This window comes from Sorghum bicolor, chromosome 7 (assembly GCF_000003195.3).
Source record: "Sorghum bicolor cultivar BTx623 chromosome 7, Sorghum_bicolor_NCBIv3, whole genome shotgun sequence".
NCBI lineage: Eukaryota > Viridiplantae > Streptophyta > Magnoliopsida > Poales > Poaceae > Sorghum > Sorghum bicolor.
This window is the reverse complement of record NC_012876.2, coordinates 910,295-935,128: the sequence shown is the minus strand read 5'-3', so window position 1 is coordinate 935,128 and position 24,834 is coordinate 910,295. Positions and strand designations below refer to the sequence as shown.

The following is a 24,834-nucleotide window of genomic DNA, read 5'->3' as shown; positions in this document are numbered from 1 at the left end:
GCACCGTAACCGCCGTTTCTTTGGGATTTATTATTCATGCATGATGCTTGAATCGACAGAAGCTAGAGTCTGATGTCTGGAGTTGAACATTGTCGAAGGTTTGGGCCTTGTTTAGTTTTTGTTGGTGAAAAGTTTTCTAGCACCTTTGTTTGTATTTTGGTAATTATTGTCCAATCATGAACTAACTAGACTCAAGATTCGTATTGCAATTTTTAGGCAAATTGTGCAGTTAGTTTTTTTTATCTACATTTAGTGCTCCATACATGTGCCGTAAGATTCGATGCGATAGAAATCTTGAGTCTTTATTGAATTTTGGGTGTAACTAATATAAACAACGCATCTGTCTGAATTTTGAGTTGTTGTATATCATTCACGGTATCGCAAGCCATATCATTCACGTAATATGTGTCCATCTTGGCTGCAATGCCATTCTGTTCCATGTTGCATGATTCATCCATGGAGTTGATCATATCTGAACTCTTCTGATTACCTACATGAAAGATTGGCTTAGGTGGTCGCTTTCTTGGCCAACTCAGTTTGTTGCTATCTCGGTTTAAGGGTGTGTGTGAACCTTTCGATATATATATGTCTCGTTCCGCACGGACAATACGGCCATTCGGCCGGTGTCCTGGCCCGTGCACTTCCGCCGCACTCTGCCCCGGCGATCGACGATTGCAAATTAGTAAGTACGGAGTACTCAACATTGAACACCGCCGCGAGCGAGGTCAGTTATTTTAGTAGTACATCATTTCCACAGTGGAGTTATCTAACCCCCTCTGTTTGTTGCCGAGTCTTAACCCCCCACTGTAAAGTTGACATGATCTATAAACTGTAACTTTTATAGTTGATAACCTTTTTATTTGATATCTATTATTAAATGACTACTATACATATATATATATATATATATATATATTTTCAATTATTAAACTTTGAGTTTCATTTTTAAAATTTTCAAATGGCTACGTGGCATTCGTTGTAGACTTGTAGTGCGTGAGATCTAAAACTTTCTTGAGAATTAGAGAGGGGGGTTGACTCAGCCGCGCGCGCCCGCCCACCCAGGGATCAATCCAATCCTGCACGGCAGAAGGGATGCATGGCCGCAGTCGACGATGTTGACGCGCTGGTCCTGTTGGACTTCCACGAGTCCCGTGCCGGCGTCCGCGGCCTCGTCGAGTCCGGCGGTGCCGCCGCCGTTCCTGGCGCCCTTGGTCGCCCCAACCGTCGACCTCTCCCTCCCGCGTTGTTCCAGGTCACCAACCACGGCGTCCCGGCCGGCACCGTCGAGTCGGCCGGCGCTCTCCGCTGTCAGGGCCTTCAACGAGCAGCCACTGGCGTCGCGCTCCGCGTACTACGTACTCCGTCTCGACCGCCGGGCCTGCCATATCTACACCATCCCGGCGCGGAACGCGGGGCAGCCTGCCATGGCGCGACGACGCGAGATCGTTCTCCGCTTGGGCCACGGCGAATCCTACCTCGACCACCTCCCTGCGGCGTGCCTTGACGCGCTACTGGAGTACCACCGGTCGCTGACGGTGCTCGGGAAGAAGATGATCGCCGGCCTGCTGTCGGAAGCGCTCGGCGTGGCAGCTGGACAGGGCAGTGCAGTGCACGTTGAAGCCACCCTGATGCAGTGCCACTACTACCCGCCGTGTCCACACCGACGGTGATTTCTTCACGGTGGTTGCGCATGACGGTGTCGCCGGCCGGCTGCAGGTGCGGCTCGACGGCCATGGACACCGGTCACCGGTCCACTTATTGTCAACATTGGCGACGTGCTAAAGGTACGGTACTATAATCATGGAATAGTAACTTCTATTTTCTTTCCTACTACACAAGTTTACAATTATCTAGTACTACTTGCACACTTATTTCATTAAGATTATACACACACTTTATTAAAGGTCTTGTTTAGTTTCGAAAACTTTTTGATTCAAGGACTGTAGCACTTTCGTTTTTATTTGACAAACATTGTCCAATCATGGAGCAACTAGGTTTAAAAGATTCATCTCGCGATTTACGGGTAAAGTGTGCAATTAGTTTTTATTTTCGTCTATATTTAGTGCTCCATGCATGTGCCACAAGATTCGATGTGACAGAGAATCTTGAAAAAATTTTGGTTTTAGGGGTGAACTAAGGCCTTGTTTAGTTCCAAAAATTTTTGGAAAATTGACACTGTAGCAGTTTCGTTTGTATTTAATAAATATTGTCCAATCATGGACTAACTAGGCTTAAAAGATTCGTCTCGTCAATTTCGACCAAACTGTGCAATTAATTTTTATTTTTATCTATATTTAATACTCCATGTATGCGTCTAAAGATTCGATGTGACGGAGAATCTGAAAATTTTTGCAATACTTCTACCCAAAAATCCAAATTTTTTCAAGATTACTCGTCACATCGAATCTTTAGATGCATGCATGGAGTATTAAATGTAGACGAAAATAAAAACTAATTACACAGTTTGGTTGAAATTGACGAGACGAATCTTTTGAGCCTAGTTAGTCTATAGTTAGAACCACAAAGAAACGAAAGTGCTACAGTGTCGCGACCACAGACAAAATCGGGCCACATAGCTTTGCCCCGCTCCCTGTTCAGATCCGCCAGCCAAGGTCGAGTTTGCCTCTGGCGTGAGCATGTGCTCATGGGAATTGTCGTCAGGCGAGGAGTAGGAGCCACTGGAATATATGTCGATTCTTTAGTAAACCTTTTTTTCCCTTTTTTTTGCCCCTGAAAAAGGTAATGGTAACATTTTAATTGAAAAACTTCTTTAGGCAAATGTCCAATTTACCTATCTACATTCATCTATCTGCAATATCTACATGTGTAATGCAGCACACCTTTGGCTTTAGAATCCCAGTGTTAACTTTTTATCCATGCTTGTGCATGCAGGACATCTTGCACCATATACATTCCATGCTGCCATTGCGTGATGCTGCTTGTGCTGCATATGCCTGTCTCATGCCTTTCTACGTTTCTGGAGATGTCATCCCATCCTCACCTTGAATAGGGATATTCTTGGTTCAAAAGCAAATGCACGTCAAGAGAATTTCAGCTGCATAATTGACCACATTCTGAGGAACCACTCAGGCATTGGCGTTAAGATTTCAAGATTGAATTACATGGCATTGTTGATGCCTGTCATTATCTTGACGGGGTTTTTTTTGATGGAACATTATCTTGACGGTTGGCTTCAGACTGCTGTTACACCAGGGATTAAAGAACTCACCCTTGAGCTATGTCATAGAGGCAAGATAAAGTACAACATCCCATGTTCACTTTTATCTGACGGGGTTAGAAACTCCATTCGGCATATTCAGCTGGACTTGCCCCCTGAGAAACCTAAAAAGAGTGGTATTATGTTCTGTCCATATTTCGGGGGACGAGTTGGAGTGCTTTCTTTCCAAGTCTCCTGCTTTGGAACAGTTGAAACTCCATGATTGCAAGGAAATAATCTGCCTAAAGATACCTTCTGTGCTGTAGCAGCTCTGCTGCCTGGAGGTCTCTGATTGCTGGAAATTGCGAGTTATAGCGAGCAAAGCTCGAAACCTCGTTCGATTCATCCTTGAAGGTGTTAGTGTAAAAAGACTCTCACTTGGAGAAACATTGCAAATGAAGAAACTGAGTTTGCAGCGTGCAAACCTTGTCTGTCACGCGCGCACCGAGCTGCCATCCAGTATGCCAAATCTTGAGACTCTTACCATTAGCTCACATTATGAGGTATCCTTCTAAAACTTTAGTTGTTGTTGTTGACTAGTGATATATGCATGCTGTAGTAGTCATTCCTTGTGTACAATTAATCTGAGACATCTTTTAATTTACCACGCAGAGGGTCAATACACCAGTGCTGCCTACCAGATTCGTATTTCTCAAGCACCTGGAAATTTCTCTGGTTGCTGGATGGACCTTTTGCCCATCCTATGATTATTTTTCTTTGGTTTCTTTCCTTGATGTTTCTCCTTACTTGGAGAATTGGTTGTTGAATGTAAGGCACTGTTCATTGAATCCTGCAAATATATCTGGTCACTCTAGGGAACCAAACACCCCCCTAATTCTATTTTATGCTGTCTTTTTTTTTTCTTATCTTCAGGTGTCCCAGGAAAAATATGAAGCATCAATCGGTGTTGAAGGTTCATCACAGTTGAGGTGGATGCCTGAACATCTCCATGGCTGCCTCAAGAGTGTGAAGTTCAAAGGTTTCAGCTCAGCGAAGGGCTTGGTTGAGCTAACATGTTATATTCTCAAGAATGCGAAGTCACTTGATCGATCACCTTACACTGGACATCACTTATGGTTGGCCCTGAAGAGTCTGCTCTGCACACAAACTGCATTGCAGCGTCGGAGCAACTGAAACTAGTGCCAGGAGTCTAGGACTTGGCCGTGCTATTTTAACTTCAGGGCCAACCCACACTGCAGGACCTTTTGGCACGGCTAAAAAATCGAGTTCAGAACAGAGAATAAACCAATGCCTGCATATGTGTAGTGCCGTTAGAAAATGAGTAGCGCATAGGTTGCAAAAGGGTGCTGCGCCTGCGAGGATCAATTGAAAGCGTTGAGAAAATTATGTAGGGTGGTGAAAGCATTGGTTTCTTCAGTCATTCAAGTATATATAGAAAATAAGAGGTTTGTCTCAGATAGTTCAGTTTTATTGCCTTGTGAATCAAATCTGAAGTCATCATCAGAATATATGTTGCAGTATTTCTGAGTAATTTATCTTCAAGTATTTGATCTGCATACGAGTTATGCAAGCATTGGTCTGCGTCTCTGCATATCCGTCTCCGTCTCTATCTTATCTCTGCGTCCTCCGATCCCTCCAAGCCCGGCGGTCATGCAACGGGCTGGCTGTGCGTGTGCGACAACAAGAAGGCCCGGCGGCGCCATCTCGCTGCTCAACCCGGCCACCCGCGAGAAGCCGCTACGCCTCCCGCCGCTGCCCGTCTCCGGCCACCAGGGCGACTACCCCATGACGGGGCGGTAGGTACACGAGAAACCGGTGCTGCACCTCCCGTGCCGCGCCGACGTCACCGGCGGCTTCATGTATTACCATTATTTCAAATTATAAAACGTCTGATTTTTTCTACTCTAAATTTAACCACTCGTTTTATTCCAAAAAATATATAAAAACATAGTCAAATTTAAGTCATCCTTAAAAAACTTTTATTAATAAAACTAAGCCACGACAAAAGACGAGTAGTCAAACTTAATATAAAAAAGTCAAACATCTTATAATTTGAGACGGAGAAAGAATTTACTAGCGAATCTCTTTCATGCGGACATTTCATTCGAGTGTTTTAAATACTCCTAGGTTTTTAGGACCGTACATCTTATAAACACATGAAAAACTAAATCACTTTCTTGGAAACAAGACAGATTGCCTACAAAATCAAAGGGCATGGGCCATGAGCTACTTGCATAAACGGGTCCATATGGCAATGAGCATACGATCGAAATCTTTCAGCCCATGGGGCACATAAGTAGCACCAGGGGTGAAGCCTGGGCTTTGTAGCCTGACTGGGAGCTGCCTGTATCTATTATTTGGAATTCCATGAGAAAAAACGTTCACCAATCACAAGTCCATATTACGTTTCTTAGGGGGTCTTTGTTGTTGTTAGGGCTCAATGCAAAAACTATCATAATTTCTGTAGACATTAATTGTAGTGTCACCTAAACATTTTGCTGATGTGGCAAGGTAGTTATTCAAGAGAGAGAGTAAAAATCATAGAAACTAGGTCTAAGTTAGAAATCATGTCTACACGAGATCCAAGACATGAAGTGATATGATTGGTTGAGAATGGATAGAGAATGAATATGATTGGATAAAAAATTATTTTATAGAAACTATTCATTAGGACCATGGTTTCTATATATAGTGTCTATAACAATTAATAGGTATAGAAACTACATTGTTGAAAGATTTGCACAGAAATTTTGCGTTAAAGGATCTAGGGGATCTTCACTATTTCCTTGGCATTGAAGTTAAGAAATCCTCAAATGGAATTTTGTTAACTCAAGAGAGATGTGCAAATGATGTCCTTGCTCGGGCTAGTATGACCAAGGCAAAGCCAGTTGAGACGCCCTTGTCCGTCTCGGAGAAACTCAATATTTTAGATGGAGTAAAGTTTGGACCCGAGGACTCCACGCGTTTCAGAAGCCTAGTAGGTGCATTGCAATATCTCACGCTTACACGACCTGATATAGCATTCGTTGTGAACAAAGTCTGTCAGTTTTTACATGCTTCTACCTCGGTTCATTGGAGTGCGGCGAAAAGGATATTAAGGTATATGTTCCTGAAACAATCAAGCATGGTCTTTAGATTAAGAGGTCCAATTCCATGTTAGTTAGCGCCTTCTTGGATGCAGATTGGGCAGGTGATGTGAATGATCGTCGTTCCCCTAGAGGTTTTGCCGTGTATCTTGGTGCTAACCTAGTGTCATGGACGACAAGAAAGCAAGCAACCGTGTCAAGATCTTCGACTGAAGCTGAGTATAAAGCTTTAGCCAATGCCACAGCTGAGCTCATGTGGATACAAAATTGTTAACTGAATTGCGTATACCACATCCACTTGTGGCGCGGTTATGGCGTGACAATTTAGGTGCAACTTATTTATCAGCAAATCCAGTGTTTCATGCTAGAACGAAACACATCGAGATAGATTTTCATTTTTTGTGTGAGAGAGTGGCACAAAAGCTACTGGACATTCGGTTCATCGGTTCAGGAGATCATGTTGCCGATGGTTTTACCAAAGCAATTTCTGTTGCGCAGTTGAAGAAATTCAGAAGCAATTTAAACCTCATCATTGGCTAAGATTGTGGGGGAGTATTAAACTATAGTCTCGGCTGAACCTGGACACCATGCATCCTTGACTTGTACTTGAAGTAATGTAACACATTATTATTAGCTAGTAAGTTAGCTAGGAGATAGATCTTATCCCTGAGTTTGTTGTGATCTTGTAACACAAGTTGTAAACCACGCAGGGGTGTTTCCCTGCTTATATAAACATGCAACCGAGCGCCCCAAAGGGCCAACTGTTTTAACCTATTTTAAGGTAAGATGCTATACAACCTCCCCACTCATCAAGCTAGAAGATAATTATGTGCACACGATGTTCTACCTTTTCTGAATTGCATGGCATTAAGCAGTTGACACAGTTGTAAGTATCTAATTATACTGAGCCACAGGTTTTATACCCATCTCAAATGTCACCAAGTGCACTAGCTATGTTTGGACTCATGAAACCATGTGTTGGCCTTGGTCCTGTAGGACCTTGCCATGTTGGTGCTTTAAATATTACGGAGTAACAAATAACTTTTATGCAGATACTCCCAACACATCTAGCCGTTGGTGCTTGCTAACAATGCCCTTTTGATATTATTAAAAATATGTGGCATCAAGGTTTGTAAGAGCATACACTTAGGACAGAATTACTCTTAGTTTCACCTAATGGTCACCCCTCCTCTATGTACAACATATGTAGACATTGTCGAGTTTGCACAATATTCATGTTTCGAAGATCACGCTCACAATACTTTTTTGGGTATTAACTTTTCCCATTGCATCGCACGGACATTTATCTAGTATCCTACAAAAATTGGGGGATAAATTCTTTTATGATAACTTATGCGTACAATGACTGCCCTTTTGTAACAACTTATACATTACATGTAAAACAACTAATTTGTAACAACTTATACATTATAGGTATAAGACAACTAATATGCATGATTTAGAAAGACATTCAAACCTAAATGAGTGTTTGAAATCTGAAACTACTTTTTTCAAAAAGAAAACAAGACTAAAAAATGAAACTAAAAATATTGAAAAACTGAAAATTAAAAATTTATTTGAAAACTCCTCATAAAACTAAAACTAAATGAAACAATGAAAAAAAGAAATGAAACAAAAACTGAAATTTAAAAAAGAAAAAAATGATTCTTTAACATGACACCAATGGCATCCACCAGTCCACCACGAGCACAACATCCCTAGGGCCAGCAACAAGTTCTAGGATATAATGTTTTAAGGTGTCACTCGTATAGGGTGTTTCTATACTAATAAAAAACAGATTACAGAATCGATCAATAATTTACGAGATGAATTTATTAAGCTTAAAGCACATGTGTTACCGTAGCACCTTTTTTATAAAATTATATAGTAATTAGGTTTAAAGATTCGTCTCGCGAAGTAATCGTAATCTATATAATTAATTATTTTTAGTCTATATTTAATATTTCATACATGTATGTGTCCAACATGATGGAATAGGGTATAAACTTTTTTTTGGGTAGGAACTAAACGAGGCCCAGCCGTACTCAAGTCCAAAAATCAGAAATCGATTCCGAACCAAACTAGGGTCTGGTTTAATTTCAATTTTTTTTCAAGATTTTTCGTCACATCGAATCTTTGGACGCATATATGGAGCATTAAATATAGTCAAAAATAGAAACTAGTTGCACATTGTAATTTGCGAGACGAATCTTTTAAGCCTAGTGTGGCAGAACCTCCTGAATTAATTGGCCCACATGCACACATCATTGTTCTAAAGACTTTTGATCGATGTGCACGAGTTCCAAATGACTCAAGAAGTCTGTCGGGTGTCCTCGGGAAACCCGAATCATCCACGTTACATTCTTTTCAGGAATTCCCTCATCAAGCATCACAGTATTACAACATTTCATAGATAAGAGAAATCAGAGTAAAAGCGGAAAGGTTACATAACATAGATTGAAACTTAAGTTCATAGTTTACAAACTAAAAGTATTTGATACATAAAAGCTTCGGAACTTTATATTACATAAACCATAGATCACACAACAAGTTTTACTTGCCCAAGGTCACACATCAGATTCATCATCATCACTCTCCTCCACAAGGGTAAAGTAACAACGACTATCAAAAGGATAATCAAGAGGTTCACCTGCAACAGGGGTTAATAAACCCTGAGTACAAAAGTACTCAACAAGACTTAACCGACTATAAAAGAGGCGAAGACTCAGGTATGCAGGCTATAGGGATTCAAAGTAAGGCTTTAGCAAGATCAAAACATTTCTTTTGCATAAAAGCTTTCTAAGAGTAAAACCTACTTTCAAGTTTTAACTCAAGGTTATCATATATGACTAACTAAATTATTATCAAACTTTCATAAGCAAACCATATCTTTCTTATACCAAAGATTCACTTATTACTACGATGATGGTGTGAGGATTGAGGCTCCATATCCGAGGAAACATGGTGATTCGAATCGATTAAACCCAGCTGGGGATTCAGTACCACACGATATATGTAGAACTTAATCTTGCATATGTCAACCTGTTTCTATAGATCCTCCCATACAAGAACGGGTCCAGCGTCACCCGAGAGTACAGTACACCACCATCCTACAGCCAATCTAGATGTTTTCCGGTCATCTCAGATCCGTAAGGTGGGTACACGCTACTCTCGCCATCTCTCCACTCCCAGTACGCGGTTAGCCGTTCTCAAGTATCGGAATAGCTATAGGTAAGGCTTACCACCGCATGTGGGCTGTACTCAAAGATCTCAATCACAACAGGCCAATCAACGGTACGGTCCTTAATCGACATAGTTGGAGACACTACTTTAAGACTCCATTCTTAAAGCAAGTCCACCGACCGGTCTCAAGTTGAAACATTATTGACTATAAAAGTATTCCACAACAACCCTTCAAACTTTCTCATTTGAAAACCTATCTAATAAGCAGGGCTAAGCATACTAAGTATTTTCATAAAACAAGTATCAAGGTTAATATGGAAATCATCAAGGTAGGTAATGCAGCAAATAGGATTCACTCAACTCCTATTCACCTAATGCATCATATTAACTCAAGTGATATAAATAACTTTATGAAAATACAAGGATAGGGTTTAATGTCCGGGGCTTGCCTTGACCGGAAGGGAAGTTCGGCAACTCAGCAAAGCCCGAAGGATCCACAAACTCGGAAGTAACCCACTGAGGATCAGATTCTTCCAGAGCGTATTCTATACGTAAAAGTGCATATGCATGATCAATGAGATGCTCAAGACATGATAAAGACAGGTTACATGTTCTTGGATGATAACAACGAACATAACTTCCTCGAGTACAACTTTCCTTCACGGTATAAAAATAAACTAACTTAGCTATCAAAACCTAAATTACTATTAAGCAAGTTTTACCATCTCCATTAAGCAAGGTTGTGAAGCTATTATACAACAAAGATCATTTATATGAAATAAACCATAACCAGGGAGCATATCATGCTAAGTAACCTCTGGTTGTCAATCAATCCAAAATATCACTCAAATCCTAAAGGGATTAATTATTTCTATTCCTTTTATACTTATTTTAAATAGCTTTATTAATAAACAGAGCATACTTTATCAAAAAGAACTGAAATTATTCCTGAAGCTAGATAACAGTAACACAAGTTCACATATTAAATTTCATAATTTTTGGATATACCCATAAATTATTAAAATTCATGGAAGATTTATTTATTAATAAACAGAGGCATTTTAAATATACATGCAAACTATCAGAAAATAGAACCTAATATTTTTCCTGTGTCCTACTCATTTTATGGAATCTATACAAAAATTTTCACTATTTTTGAATTACTACACAAATTATTACACAAATTCAAACATCAAGCATTTTTAAACAAAAAGGAAAAAGAAAAACAGCACTGTGGCGCAGGCGGCCCGCTTGGACACGGCCCAAGTCGGCCCGGAAGCCTTCCCGCGTCGCGCGCGGGCGCTGCCGCTCTCCTGCAGCCACTGACGAACGGGTCCCGCTCGTCAGGTGCCGCCTCCCTTCCTCTCTGCGGGACACTGACACGGCAAACCCCACCTGTCAGTTCCGTCTCCTACACGCGCGCGCTGACAGTTTTGCAGAAAAGCCCTCGGCTTTCTTAGAAACCAACCCGCAGACCAGGCTACTATTCACATGAGTCTACGGCTTCGCAAACAAACCCCTCTCCTTTCTCATCTTTACAACTGCAAGGTCCCCGACGCACCCGGCCGTCCAGAGCGTGACACCACGCGGCGGCGTGGCTTACGCCGGCCAACTCCGGCCACCCCGAACCAAACGGAGACGAGCACGAGCACCAGCAAACAACCCGCAACCAAACGAGCTAGAAAACCCGCACTCTACCGCTCTAGCGAGCTCTGGCCATGAGCGGTGGCGGACATGGCCGTGGCGGTGCTTACGCCGGTGACTCTAGACTGGTAGAGAAAGAATGGAGAGGTCAGGAAGCACCGGTTTCTCACCCTGGGTGTGCTGACGCAGAAAGAGGGAGCGGAGAACAACCGGGTGATACTCGTCCACGCGATCAGTGACTTCGGCGGCGAGCTCCGACGAAGAAGACGATGTTCCGGCGACAGCTGTGAAACAACGGGGAAAAGAGCGAGCCGATGAGCATCACGGAGTCATGACGAAGCAAAGACGAGAGAAAGAGAGAGCAGAGAGTTGCTCGGATGGGCCAACCACGGGATACTCGAGCTCGGCGGCGGTTTACTCCGGCGAGGATGGAAACGATGAATTCTGGTGCTCTGGTGCGAGAGGGAACAGAAGGGTGGGTTCTGGAGATGCGCAAGGAGGTAACAAAGATATGCTCACGGTGAATTTGGATATGGATCAACCGTTGCGGTGAATTTTGGATTTGAGTGGAACGCTGTCCGTCGGTGCTCCGTGGCAAAACGACGTCGGTGAGCGCAAGAGGAAGAGACACGCCGCGCTCCACCTCGCCAGCAGCTGCTTCACCTTGCCACGGACGCGAGCACGCGCTTGGACGAGGTTAAACGGTGGTCCACGCGCTGTCAAACGCCGGCTCAAGCTCGGCGGTCTACCGCCATGAACAGAGACCGAGCTTATCCCCCTCTTTCCCAAAGTACCCTTTCTGTCTTTTTGTGAAAATCAACCAAAATTTGAACAGAAGTCAAATTTCTGCCAAAATAAAACTTGCTCAGAATTTTGAATGCTACAAAACATCTTTAAGGGTCCAAGGCTGATTTCAAATGGAAAGGGATGAATTTGAGCCAAACAGTTTGAAATCCAAATCTCAAATTGGGAAAATTTCAATTTTTGAATTGGGGCAGATTAGAAATTCTAAAATTACTTTTGATTTTCCAAAACAACTTGAAAAACTCCCAACATGAAAGTTGTTCAACTTTTCAAGCCCTACAACTTTCATGTTGACCGTTTTTCAAAATTCCAAATAGATTTTGAATTGGAGATTTAAATTAGAAAAGGGGACACTTTCCGGAAATCTGTATTTTCAAAATTACTTTGAATTTTGTATTAAAACTCCAAAAACTCAAAACGCCAAAGTTGTACCTCTTGACAAGACCTACAACTTTTCTTTTGAACTCAACTTCAAATTTTGCTTAGTTTTTGAATTGCACAAAAGGGGGCAAATCTAGGGTTTTGAAAACTAGGGTTCCCCCCTAAGTTTTTCGGAAAAAATTTTCACCCATGGTTTTTAAACTCCAAAACAAGCATCCATACACAAAATAAACACACTTTAATTCTTAAGCACATTCAACCAAATTTAAACTTATTTTAAGTTAATGCATAGGGTTTACTTAACAATAAACTATGCAATGCTCATGATGACATGTCATGTTTTAGTTCGCTTAACACGAGAGTGTTACACCTAGTTTATCTGTGATTAGATAATAATTGTCAAATACAAACGAAAGTGCTACAATAGCCAAATCCAATTTTTTTTTGCAAACTAAGGCCTTGTTTAGTTTAGGAGGTGAAAAGTTTTTGGGCACTGTAGTACTTTTGTTTTTATTTGGCAATTATTGTCCAATCATGAACTAACTAGATTCAAAAGATTCGTCTCGTAAATTACAGATAAACTGTATAATTAGTTATTTTTTATCTATATTTACGGGGTGGCACTGCTCCACAAACTCCGCCGTGGAGCAGCTCCACAAAAAAACTGGAGTTTGTGGAGTACCTCTTTAGGTGCTCTCACAACTCTACATTTTTTCCTCGAACTCAGTGCGTGAAGCTAAAACCGTTTGGCTAAAAAACATGGAGCGGAGTACTCCCAAACACTCCCTTAATGTTTCATGCATGTGCCACAAGATTCGATATGATGGAAAATCTTGAAAAGTTTTTAGGTTTTGAGGTGAACTAAACAAGGTCTAAACAAGGCCATTATAGGCTTATAGCTGATACTTCAAATGAAAGGAAGAAGTCCACTTTAGGTCCTCAACTTTCGTGAAAGTCTGTTTTTGATCCCTGAACTTCAAAATTAGATAAAATATATCCCTTAACTTTTGAAACCATGCATATTACGTCTCCAACATGGTTATGAACGGTTTTGACGACAGTTTTGTCTTTCTCATTTTTATTATTTTGTCTCAATATTTGTAAAATTATAGTAAATCACATAAAATTCATAAAATAGTAAATCTAATTTTGTTGGACCCCAAATAAGTAGATCTATACAGTAAACATATATTATGGTATACTTTAGTACAAAATTTTGTTGTAGCTTTAGATCTGTGTTTTTCTATAATTGATTAGAATAATTCAAAGCTATAGTTTGTATGGTCCAATTATGGTGAATTTTTTATATTAGGATAATTATTATATGTTTAAACTATGGTAAAAATTTCATACTTATTAGATCATGCATAACTTAGTTATAGATTTATTAAGACTTAACAAGCATAAACCTAAATAAATCTATAACTAAGTACTACATGATCTACTAAGTATAAAATTTTTAATACAACTGAAGCATAGAATAATTAGCCTACCATATAAATTTTATCACAATTGGACCATAGAAAATGTAGCTATAATTAGTCTAATTAATTACATAAAAGCATAGATCTAAAGCTGTATCAAAAAATTTGTATTAAAATATATTATATTATATATTCAATGTGTATATCTATTCATCTGAAGTCCAATAAAATTGAGTTTTCTATTTTATAATTTTTATGTGATTTATAGTGATTTTAAAAAAAAAGTTCAGCCGAAATAAATGAAAAAAGAGACAAAATCGCTTTCAAAACTAAGTCAGGGATGTAATGTACATGGTTTTAAAAGTTGAGAGATGTATTTTGTTCGATTTTAGAATTTAGGGATAAAAATCAGACATTCATCAAAATTGAGAACATAAAGTGGACCTTTTCAAATAAAACCCTATTTCCAACACAAAACATAGGCCCAAATAAAAAAGCTGAACAAAAGAAAAAAAATCTATCCGTCGCTATAAAGCTGGCCTCGCGAGCCAGGTTCGAGATCGAATTTATTTAGAGTCCGAATATCCAACATTCGATATCGTATCCGTATCCAAATACTTAAATCGTATATTCATGTTGTCGATATTCAATCGTATCTTATGCATTATCCATATTCGAATGCGAATCTGATTAGAAATATGAAAACAAATATAATAGGATATCTGTCTATGTGATGTGTTTTTATCTCTATAATACTCGCGAGGCAGCCGTCGCCATCCCCATCCATATCTACCTCCATCCTGAGAGGGCAAAGAGAGAAGGCGCCAGAGACATGGCGGACCTCGTGCGCGGCATCGAACTGCCCCAGGAGGAGCAGCAGCGTCGGGAGATGAGGGTTCGCGAGGCGGGTCCCTTCTTACAGCTGATGAATCTCCCGCTCTCCGGAGACGACGACGACGACAACAACAACAACATAGAGATCCGCCGCGTTCTCCCTAACCGCGAGGTTCTCAAGAAAATCGCTGATGCGTGCGACCTAGTCCTCCTGCTTCAGGATCCGCTCCTCCCATCTGTTCGCCGCCTCCCCACCGACGCCACCCATCTCCTCATGATGGACGCCTGCGCCAACAAACTGGAGGAGTACGCCCGGGCGGTTGGCGGATCCTTCAACGTCTCCTGTACGGAGTTTGCCCAGCGCATCAACTCCTACACCGCCGATGCCCGCGGCCACCCGGGCTACAGCACCGACGACTCACTGCGCAACTCCATCGATGATCTCCTGTGCCAGGCAAGTCGATTTCTCGACATGACCTATACCCCCGACGAGGCGGAGGCTTGAGGGCGAGGCAGGCGGCTACTACTGACCCAGATCTATGCATGGTTGGTAGTTCAATCCTCATCAGAATGTTAGGATGTTAGTGTTTACTTAAAATCTTCAGATCTATGCGCGGTTGGTAGTTCCCAATCTTCATCAGAATGTGTGGTTGGTATGGTTATCTATCTTCAGTAGTAGTAGTAGAGATGCCCGAGTGGTTTGGTCGAATTGGTTGGCCAGATCTTACTGGTCTATGGAGATGGAAACCAAACTGGTGATGGTGTTGATTGATGCATTTCGATCTGTTTCTCAATATGTGAAATGTTATCGGAATCGATGGTTGATTTGTCTGCCTTTTAGGTTGAATTTTTGTTTCTTTCAATATGTGACTGCTGATTCAGGCGATGAATTTAATCTTCTCCAGTGTGTGGAATGACAAATTATTTGTTTCTTTCAATATGTGACTACTGATTCAGGCGATGAATTTAATCTTCTTCAGTGTGTGGAATGACAAATTATTTGTTTCTTTCAATATGTGAGTACTGATTCAGGCGATGAATTTAGTCCTCACTATGAGTAGGATGACAAATTGCAATATCATTCTATAACATGTTTTGTTTTCAACACCATTAGGGTCTTGTTTAGTTGTAGCACTTTCGTTTGCATTTGGTCTTGAAAAAATTTTGGAACAAAATAAGGCCTAGATCTTGAATTTTCCAAAATAATTTATGGTCTCTTTTTACATTGCAGCCTCTTGGACTGCAGCCGTGGCTGAAAGAAACAAGTACTATTGTTTACTGTATCTATTACTAATGGAAGCCAAACAAGTGATTATGTTGATTGATGCATTTCTGTTTCTCCATGAGAATCGTTGTAATCGTGTTCTCTTCCTGCTTGATTTGATTTGTCTATGTTTAATTTTGTTCTTTTCAAGATGTGAGTAGATATGCTTAATTTTGTTCCATGTGAGTAGAGATGCTTGATTTGATTTGTCTATGCTTATTTTTTGTTCCTTTCAAGATGTGAGTAGAGATGCAGGTATGAATTTAGCCTTCAATAGTGAGTGGCATAGACGAATTACAAGATCATTTTATAATATATTAAGTTATCAATCAAATTTCAAAAGACAGTATAATTATTGATCTTAATTTTTCCAAAAGACCAATTGTGCCGTCACCAGACCCATTTGATTCATTGATTTTGACTACTCCACAGATGATGTTCATATGTATATCTCATATATCGCCGGTCAACTACAGTAAACTATTGAAATGGATGAAAACAACTGGAAGATAGAAACAAGATCCACATAATGTACACTTCGTAGTTGTTTTCTTTTTCTTCTAATTTTACAAAATAAGGATACACAATTTCTTGACTAACATTTCCAAAAAAAATCCCAAATAGTGCAAAATGATCAATATTTTTGGCTTAGTCTCGCCGTGTACACAATAGAAGAAACATGTTAAAACTGCAGATTATAAAGCCCGGAAGAACTGGAAGGGGTAAAAAACTATACACCGACCGATCTAAGAAACCGGCCCTCAAGCGTGTGTGAGCATGGTGTTGGCATCTGAATTTAGAAGAATACCCACTGCTTGTACCCCGCTTCCTGTAAGTGCATCTAGCCCTTTAGTGGTTTTTTGAACCGTTTTCTTAGAGGTAGTTGATGATCTTCTCTTGAGTTTGGCAATTGGTTGATCATCAAGTATGCTTATTGTATTTAGTACTTAGTACTGCATTCATGTTCATGGTATGTCTAGATTTACGAGTTCAATAGTTCTATACTATCCACTTTCACTGTTGTTTTTTCCTTTAAACTTTGACTTCAAGCCCTACGCTAAGCTCCTCGGCCTACTTCTACTGTCACAGTATAGTATTGTAAAGCTACACTAACTTCTACTTGCTGCTAAAAAAAATCCTACCTGCCCAAAGAAGTAAACAAGAACATAGATTCACATTATCGTCATCATCTAATATAATATCGGTACCTTACACATTGTTAGACCAAACTTTGGAATCAAACTGGTTTTCTGTGCTGCTTTTTTTTTGGTGTAGATGCGCTATGTTTATTGGGCCTCTAGAAAAAATAGCGCTGATAGATTCACTGTGTACTCGAAACTCAGTTCTGTTCCTTTCTTTTTAGCTGATCCTCAGTGCCCTATCTTCTTACGTGATAATGCAAAGGATTACTGAGGCGTGGGCCGTGGGGACTGTGCAAAGTATCGGTCCCTGTGTATGGTAAGGTGGCCTTCATTGATAATTCTTTAGATATGCCTGATGCCTTGGTTAGCTTTTACAGTAAAGATTCCTATATGCAGCTTTCACTTCTTCCGTGTTCGCCTTCTTTGGTTTAAAAAAAGTAAATGAATGTTGACAGTTCTTAGATTCTTTTCAGCATTTTCTAAACAATTTCTCTCAATTTTCAAAGACTTCGCACCTGACCTTCAGGTGTATAAGCGGTACCATTGTGGAATTGAGGGATCCCATGATCACCCGTACGTCTACCTAATCCTCCTGCTGATCACACAAGCTTCAGGCCTCCATCTACCTTTGCGGTGTCTTCTCTCTTGGACACAGGCACTTTGTGCATCTATAATGATATTCCAATATATTTATATGTTAAGTTTTTCCTCTAGCCGGAGATGTCTATGCTAAAGTTGTGGAAAGCAATATAGCGCTTTTGCGTGTCTACATATAGTTGCTATTAATTGTTCTCGTCTTTCAATTCACCTTACATCTTATTTGCACAAGTCGTGGTTCGGTATTCCTAAATGGCTTCGGTATGCAGCATGTCTGTTCATTCTTCTTAGACCCGTTTAATGTTCCATGGCTGCTCAACAATAGAGGGACCGAGGGAGTAACTACCCCTAGAAAATGCACCTTTTCTTGTATCCTTATTATCATGAAGGAGCGCACGGTCACGGTCAGCATTTGTCATGAGCTGAAAAGCATGCTCAAGCCCATTGATAACAACATCCACATTTAGGTCGGTGAGTTCATTAGGAGTGACAGCTCTGTGCTTTAAGTTGCACGTGATGTTTCCGTCGATAGTTATAGTGACTTTGTCAATCTCATCTTGATAAGGATTTGTCAGTCTAGTCTTCTAACTGTGATTACTAGGATGGAAGAATGATCCAGGGTGAGTTCTGTCCTGTATTCCCCTTTGACTGCTTGATGCTGAGTAGGCGCTGAAAAGTAAAGTCGCCCGTGACTGGGAGTGGAGGTCCTGACTGCCGCTTGTGCTTGCAGGACCTAGACCTAGGCCTTGTTTAGTTCTCCAAAAATTTTGCAAAATTTTTTGGAAGTAAACAAGGCCCTAGGGCAGGCGGACCGGAAATGCCACATCGGATGTGTTGGAAGGATGTCGGGAAGGGTTTTTAGAAACTAATAAAAAAACAAATTACATAGCTCGTCAGAAAACTGCAAGACAAATCTATTAAGTATAATTAATCTATCATTAGCATATGTGGGTTACTGTAGCACTTAAGGCTAATCATGGAGTAATAATTAGGCTTAAAAAATTCGCCTCGCGATTTTCAACCAAACTGTGTAATTAGTTTATTTTTTTATCTACATTTAACGTTCCATGCATTTGTCCAAAGATTCGATGGGATGGATGAAAAAATTTTAGGGGAGTAACTAAACAGGACCTTGAGGCGCAGCTCTAGGAAAAGACTGAGCTCCACCAGGAGGCCTGGAAATTTGGTACTGATGGTGGGCAGATTTGATGGTGTCAATGCAATTGGGCCTTGTGGTTGTGGTGTAGTTGCACCAAGAGGAGAGACAGAAATAGCCAAATAGGAGATGTCATTGCCATGAAAGTTTGCAGAGGCCTCTGAGCTTGCGATGGAACAGTAGAGAAAAAGGTGGCCAACCACCCGAGGCATGGGGTATTTGAAGGGGTCGCGGTGGCATTGAGCAAGATTTTGTGGACCAGGTGGTTGACCAAAAGAAGGCCCAATTGAGGAGTTATTAGCTCGAAAAATTGAGGTGGATGTTGTCGATTGCTTGATACTGGTTGCTGAGGCCCAGGAACAGGTTAGGTAATAATGTACTCAAAACAGGCCCCGTGGAAGGAATTGATGGAGCATTGTTCTGGGGTGTGGGCAGCCAAGGAGCATCGTGTGATTGGTAATGAAGGAAATCTGGCTGTGAAGTGGTATTCTGCACCGGTTGCACATTAGCTGAAACTGCACCCTTGGAGATAATTGCTGAAGAAACAGCAGTAGTTGAAGTAGCTTTTGACTTTACCTAAGGTCCAAATGACTCCATGGTTTGTTGACAACAAACTGATTTTGAGGGGGAAGAAAGGCATGCTGGACTTACGGAAACAGGACCAAGAAGCAGCTCAATCAACACAACTGCAGTATCTAAACTTTATCATTAGACTCAGCCGATACATTGATGTATAGGTCTTCATAAGCATCTTGTGCTTCATTTATGTCTTGATGGCGAATCTCACTCTGAGCATGACAAAAACAAAAGGGGCTTCATTTGTCTATTGTGTTGAAGTTGCTATATAAGTTATTTACTATAAGGACAACACACAACAAAATGATGTGCTGTAGAATGAACATCAAGATAACTAAAACATTATGACAAAAAGGACTGCAAAATGGAACAGGACATTTAAAAATCGCTCTGAAAAATATCTTAGCAAAATATACCTTTCCTCCATTGAGCATGACAAAAAAAACAGCGCTTCATTTGTCTATTGTGTTGAAATTGCTATTGAAGTTATTTACTATAAGGACAACACACAACAAAATGATGTGCTGTAGATCTGTAGAGCTTGAGCGTCAAGATAAAGATGAAACTAAAAAAATTATAATGAAAAGGACTGAAAAATGGAGCAGGACGTTTAAAAATTGCTCTGGAAATTATCTTAGCAAAATATCACTTTTCTCCAATGATTTTCTTAGTCCCATATACTCCAATGACAGCTCCAGTATCCTATCATGTGTGAATGAAGCCAACAGTTTAATAAAGAGACTGCTCTCAGGGATGTTTCAACAAAATAATACCATAAGATTTCCAAGAATAGATCATACTTCAAGTAGTCAGCTTCTGGGTATTGCTTTCATGACCTATACGCACTCCAATAATATATGTCCTGGATGTGCTTCTGCCTGCAATGGCCAACATAAGACAGTAAATATCATGGGCAGCCACCTAGACCTTATGGGCCAGATCGGAAGTAAGAAAGGGCCATTAGTGTTAGGATTAGGCATAAGATTAGCCACCCTTGTTAGGAGTGAAGTAAATCTCTCTTTATAGACAAAAGGTGGAGTTGTACTAATTGTATAAGTAAGGAAAAATTTACCAGGAGAGATCCTCATCTATCTGAGCCCCGGGCCTTGAGATTGACCGCCGTCCCCAGTGTGCCCAATCCCAAATGCTCGGTTTGGCGTCTGTTCACCCTATCAGGCTGCCACCCACAATCACTCAACGTTGTGCACGCCCCTCTAACCAAGGACATGATGAGAACTTAAAAAGATATATCAAAGTTTAACAAAAGGCTAAATATTAATAGCAAAATGAAGTATAGCACATCATAGATTTAAAAAAACAGATCAACCAACAATATACTACTCTCAGAAACGACCCAAGCTATGATGCGTAATTATAGTACATTACAAAGGAAAATTAAGATAAGCTCCTACTAGTGTAACTCGATATCCAAGTACAAGGAATTCTTGGTGTATCAGAAATATAGTGGCAGAAGAACCAAAAGGTCGCTAAAGGCCAAAACAAGCAAATAAGCATGATGAGGAGTTTTTGTCTCCTTGAGTATTGGTTTGTAGTCCTAAGGCATCTTATATCCCGGATTCAAACTGAGTATTTCACCTACAGATAATATGCACCACAGTTACGACTACAGATTTTCTCAGGGATTAAATACAGATATTTAACAAGGCCAATAACAATTAACAAGAACCTAACATATTTATTTTCAAGCAACTACATGCATTATCAACTATCAAGCAAGATACTACTTGATAAAGGAACCCTATGCCTCATTAGCACCAAGATGCATTGACTCAGGCACATATTTATTTTCACTTCAGTAAAACGAAGTGCATGAATACAAGAGAAAAGGATAACTTCTCTGACCAATAAGCTCTCGTCTTTAAAGTTCCAATAGTTCAACATTTCCCAGCTGCAAAAAGGATAAAAAAATTATTACCAAATGGGAGCATATAATCATTTTATCTTGACACACGATGGCCTCACATCCAAAAAATTTGCTGAGTGTAGACCACATGTAGTGGTGACAGCATTCATATTGGGAATACCTCATTCTCTTTCAAGATGTCAGAACCAATAGAATTCAATTCATTTCCAGTAGACACTGAACCATCAATTTTGAATGTATCCAAAGTTCCAGATTTCAGCTGCTTGGTAATTTGCTCCACTAGGCCTTGTTTGGATGTAGTCGGATTCACATCAATCCACATGTGTTGGGGTTGGGTTGGAGTGGAACTTGAACTAAATTCCACCCCAATCCACTCCAACACATGTGGATTGAGGTAAATCCGACAACATCCAAACAAGGTCTGAGTCTGCTCGTGAACTAATATGAATTAATGACACCTGGCAATCGAAGCATCATACATGAGAGAATCGCAAGAAAAATGCTCATATCTGTCCAGTCAGTGGGGAGGCTGGGCTTATCCTTTCAATAAAAGTAAATAATGATGCTTTTTAGCCTAGCCTCCAAAGTAATGCTCAATCAATAGTGTGTTTTTCAGCATTCCCGTTCTAGTCAAAGGAACTGAAGTATGAAGCAAATTCTAAATTTCTAAAGTGGTTGCAAAAATGTGTGCATCTTGCTTAATTTTTGAATGTAGATTGACATAGGTACCAGGCTACCAAGAGAAAGAGATATTTTACGAAAAAAGACATTCAAGTTAGACATCCTTTTGACTGGAAGTAATATGGAAATATTTACAACTGTCTCGGGTTATTTCCATGGATTAGTTTTACTGAGAAAATGTAACATAATGTAACCAGTAGGTACAAGTTGAACCAAACATATTGCATCAATCAAAATGCAAAAGATGGTAGTAGTGCATAGAACAACAGATACCAAGAGATAGAGCAGGCTAGAAGCATGAACCCGTGGAGGAGAAAGAGAGTGATAATAGATGGTAGGATACCTGGTAAGCCAAAGGCCTTCGTTTGCACACGACGGGGTCCAAAGTCAGGTCAGGCGCCCACTTTGTCTTTCTGTGAACGTATCTGCTTCTATCTTCGCTGGACACAGTTAGCGTTTCATTCTTGGCACTGATGCTCACATGCAAAGGATCACATTAGTTCATATGCAGGAAGTAGAGAATAAGTTCAAATTTAATTCAGAAATTGTGCACACATAACTGTAGCTCAGTAGTCAACTAAATTAACCATACATAATCTGTTGCCAGCAAGGCATGAATTCCTCCTTCCAAACAACCTGATATTGCTTTCCAATAGCCTCTGAGTCATTCTGGCAGCTGCCACCTATCTCCACTAATCTGGATTAAGATATCTATGGGAATCCTCCCACTCACTCATGGAACTGCCGTAGCCCGTAAGACAACCAGCACAATTCAGTCAGCAAATCACAGGACTTTCAGAGCACCAAATAATTCAAATCAGAGGACTCAAACAGCTGGAAAGATACCAGATAGTGCCCCTGAGAGCCTCATTTATCAGAAGAAACTTTAAGCACAAGAGAAATGAGCATTTATACATAGCTGAACATTCATAGGGCAAGTATAGCAGAATTGCTTATTATAGCAGCACTGTAGCACCATCTTTGATTTGAGAGACTAACAGAATTACAGAAACAGATATTTCCATGGGATGGAACTCTTGACTCTACTACTACCATAGTACTACCAGAGAGTCACATCTACTTTCACCATCACCCTAAACAGATATTTCCATGGGATGGAACTCTTGACTCTACTACTACCATAGTACTACCAGAGAATCACATTTACGTTCACCGTCACCCTATCCATAGAACTGCTCCGACTAGAAGAAAGTAAGATTGGTGGGACTCTAGTAGAAACTATCAACTACGATTTGCACCACTTCGGTGAATCTTCACGCCTTGCCTTAGTTGCCTTCGGCTTCCTCAGGATCAGCCTCGGCCTCGGCCCCCAGTCCCGCCACCGCGCCGCCGTACTGCGCTGCATATGCAGCCACCTCCACCGCAGCAGCAGCCAACTCACCCGGCTCCGGATGCTTCACGGTGACCGTGAGGTCGAGGAGAACCGTGGCACGGCGAATGATGTCATCGATAGACGAGCGGAGAGGAGCGTACGGTGAGAACATCGGGTGGGCGTGGGCTTGGGTGACGTACAGGATGATGCGCTGCGCGAACTGACTGCAGGATGTCTTGAAGGAGCCACCGGCCTCAGCGGCGAGATGCTGGAGTCTCTCCGCGCAGGCCTTCACCCCACGGAGGTGGGTGGGGTCGGTGGGGTGGCGGCGGAGGCAAGGCAGTAGCGGATCGATGAGGAGGAAGAGGACGTTGGCAGCAGCAGCGACCCTCTCGATCGCCAGGCGGTTGGGGATGGTGCGGTTGCCATGTGGGTTGGCTGCGGCGAGTGGCAGACGCACCAACTGCATGAACGGCCCTGCGTCGCGGACCTTGATCTTGCACACGATCACCGGGAGGAGTGAGGCCCGAAGCAGATTCCGCTGCTCTTGGTCCGGGTGATTGGGAGAAGACGTCGCCGTCCTGAGGAGGAGGTTCAGCGTATTGGGGAGACCGTCCACCTGGGGCCCGACCCCGTCGACGAGCGGTGCCGGTGCGTCCACCTGGGGCCCGACCCCGTCGACGAGCGGCAGCGGTGCCGGTGCGTCCACCTGGGGCCCGACCCCGTCGACGAGCGGCAGCGGCGCCGCCATGGGTGCGACGCCCTCCTCTCTCTCTCTCTCTCTCCCGGCGAGGATGGATGGTGGGGTATGCCTCCGAGGATGGAAGTGGGGGGATGGGGATGGATAGCGACGGCGGCCTGGGGGCCCCGCTTTATAGAACGGGCCGGGGATTGGACTGGGAGAGAGGGTCCCGCTCGGGTGTTGCCAGACAGTGACAGCTGGAGCCTGCAGGGTCCTGTAATACGCGAGGCGAGGGAAACGTACGCGCTACTCTTCCGTCCATGCCTGCGTTTTGACAGTGTTTCTTTTTCCATTTCCGCCGCCCCTAGAGATTTTTTTTTTTTTTTTTTTTGCTAGTGACACTTGGTTTCTGATTATCAGGCCTTATTTAGTTGGGAAAATGTTTTTTAACACTGTAATATTTTTATTTTTATTTGACAATTATTATAGCCTCAACGGTCTCGATGGTTACACCCCTATACTGTTTGGCTGAATCGGCGGCCGTGCACTAGGGCCTTGTTTAGTTTCCTAAAAATTTTGCAAACTTTTTCAGATTTCTCGTCACATCGAATCTTTAGACATATGCATGAAGTATTAAATATACATGAAAATAAAAACTAATTGCATATTTTGGTCGGAATTGATGAAACGAATCTTTTGACCCTAGTTAGTCCATAATTGGATAATATTTGTCAAATACAAACAAAAGTGCTACTATTCCTATTTTGTAAATTTTTTAGAAGTAAAAAAGGCTTAGGTCCGCCCTGGGGCAAATGTGCATGCTGGCTGCTGCTGAGACCCACCCGAGCGAGTGTGAGTCGGACAATGCCACGGCACCATGGTTCTCCCGAAAATTACAGATGTGCGCCAAAATTTGAAGAAAATTTGTTTGAGTTTATATACCGAATCTATCAACTATTTAACAATATTTTTTTATAATAAATC

The 24,834-nt window shown here is 41.4% G+C and overlaps 2 protein-coding genes and 2 pseudogenes across 2 annotated transcripts; 2 read left to right on the top strand and 2 right to left on the bottom strand.

Moving 5' to 3' along the window:
• On the top strand, positions 1,113 to 1,670 carry LOC8064366 (1-aminocyclopropane-1-carboxylate oxidase homolog 11). The gene has a single exon (XM_021464874.1). It carries the CDS (start codon positions 1,113 to 1,115, stop codon positions 1,668 to 1,670), a length of 558 nt encoding a protein of 185 aa, XP_021320549.1.
• Positions 2,779 to 4,978, top strand: LOC110436980 (annotated as a pseudogene).
• Positions 18,597 to 22,331, bottom strand: LOC8064364 (annotated as a pseudogene).
• LOC8068539 lies at positions 22,721 to 23,934 on the bottom strand. Its single transcript, XM_021464572.1, has 2 exons — positions 23,830 to 23,934; positions 22,721 to 23,787 (listed from the first exon to the last, which is right to left on the bottom strand). Exons 1-2 carry the CDS (start codon positions 23,917 to 23,919, stop codon positions 23,122 to 23,124), a joined length of 756 nt encoding a protein of 251 aa, XP_021320247.1. The 5' UTR covers positions 23,920 to 23,934; the 3' UTR covers positions 22,721 to 23,121.

What these genes read in the sequence shown, in the direction of transcription:
- LOC8064366 (XM_021464874.1), top strand. Translation starts at nt 1,113, where the DNA reads ATGTTGACGCGCTGGTCCTGTTGGACTTCCACGAGTCCCGTGCCGGCG.
- LOC8068539 (XM_021464572.1), bottom strand. Translation starts at nt 23,919, where the DNA reads ATGGCGGCGCCGCTGCCGCTCGTCGACGGGGTCGGGCCCCAGGTGGAC. An exon ending in TCGACGGGGTCGGGCCCCAG is followed by an intron (nt 23,788 to 23,829) that starts GTGGACGCACCG and finishes GTCGGGCCCCAG; the next exon opens with GTGGACGGTCTCCCCAATAC.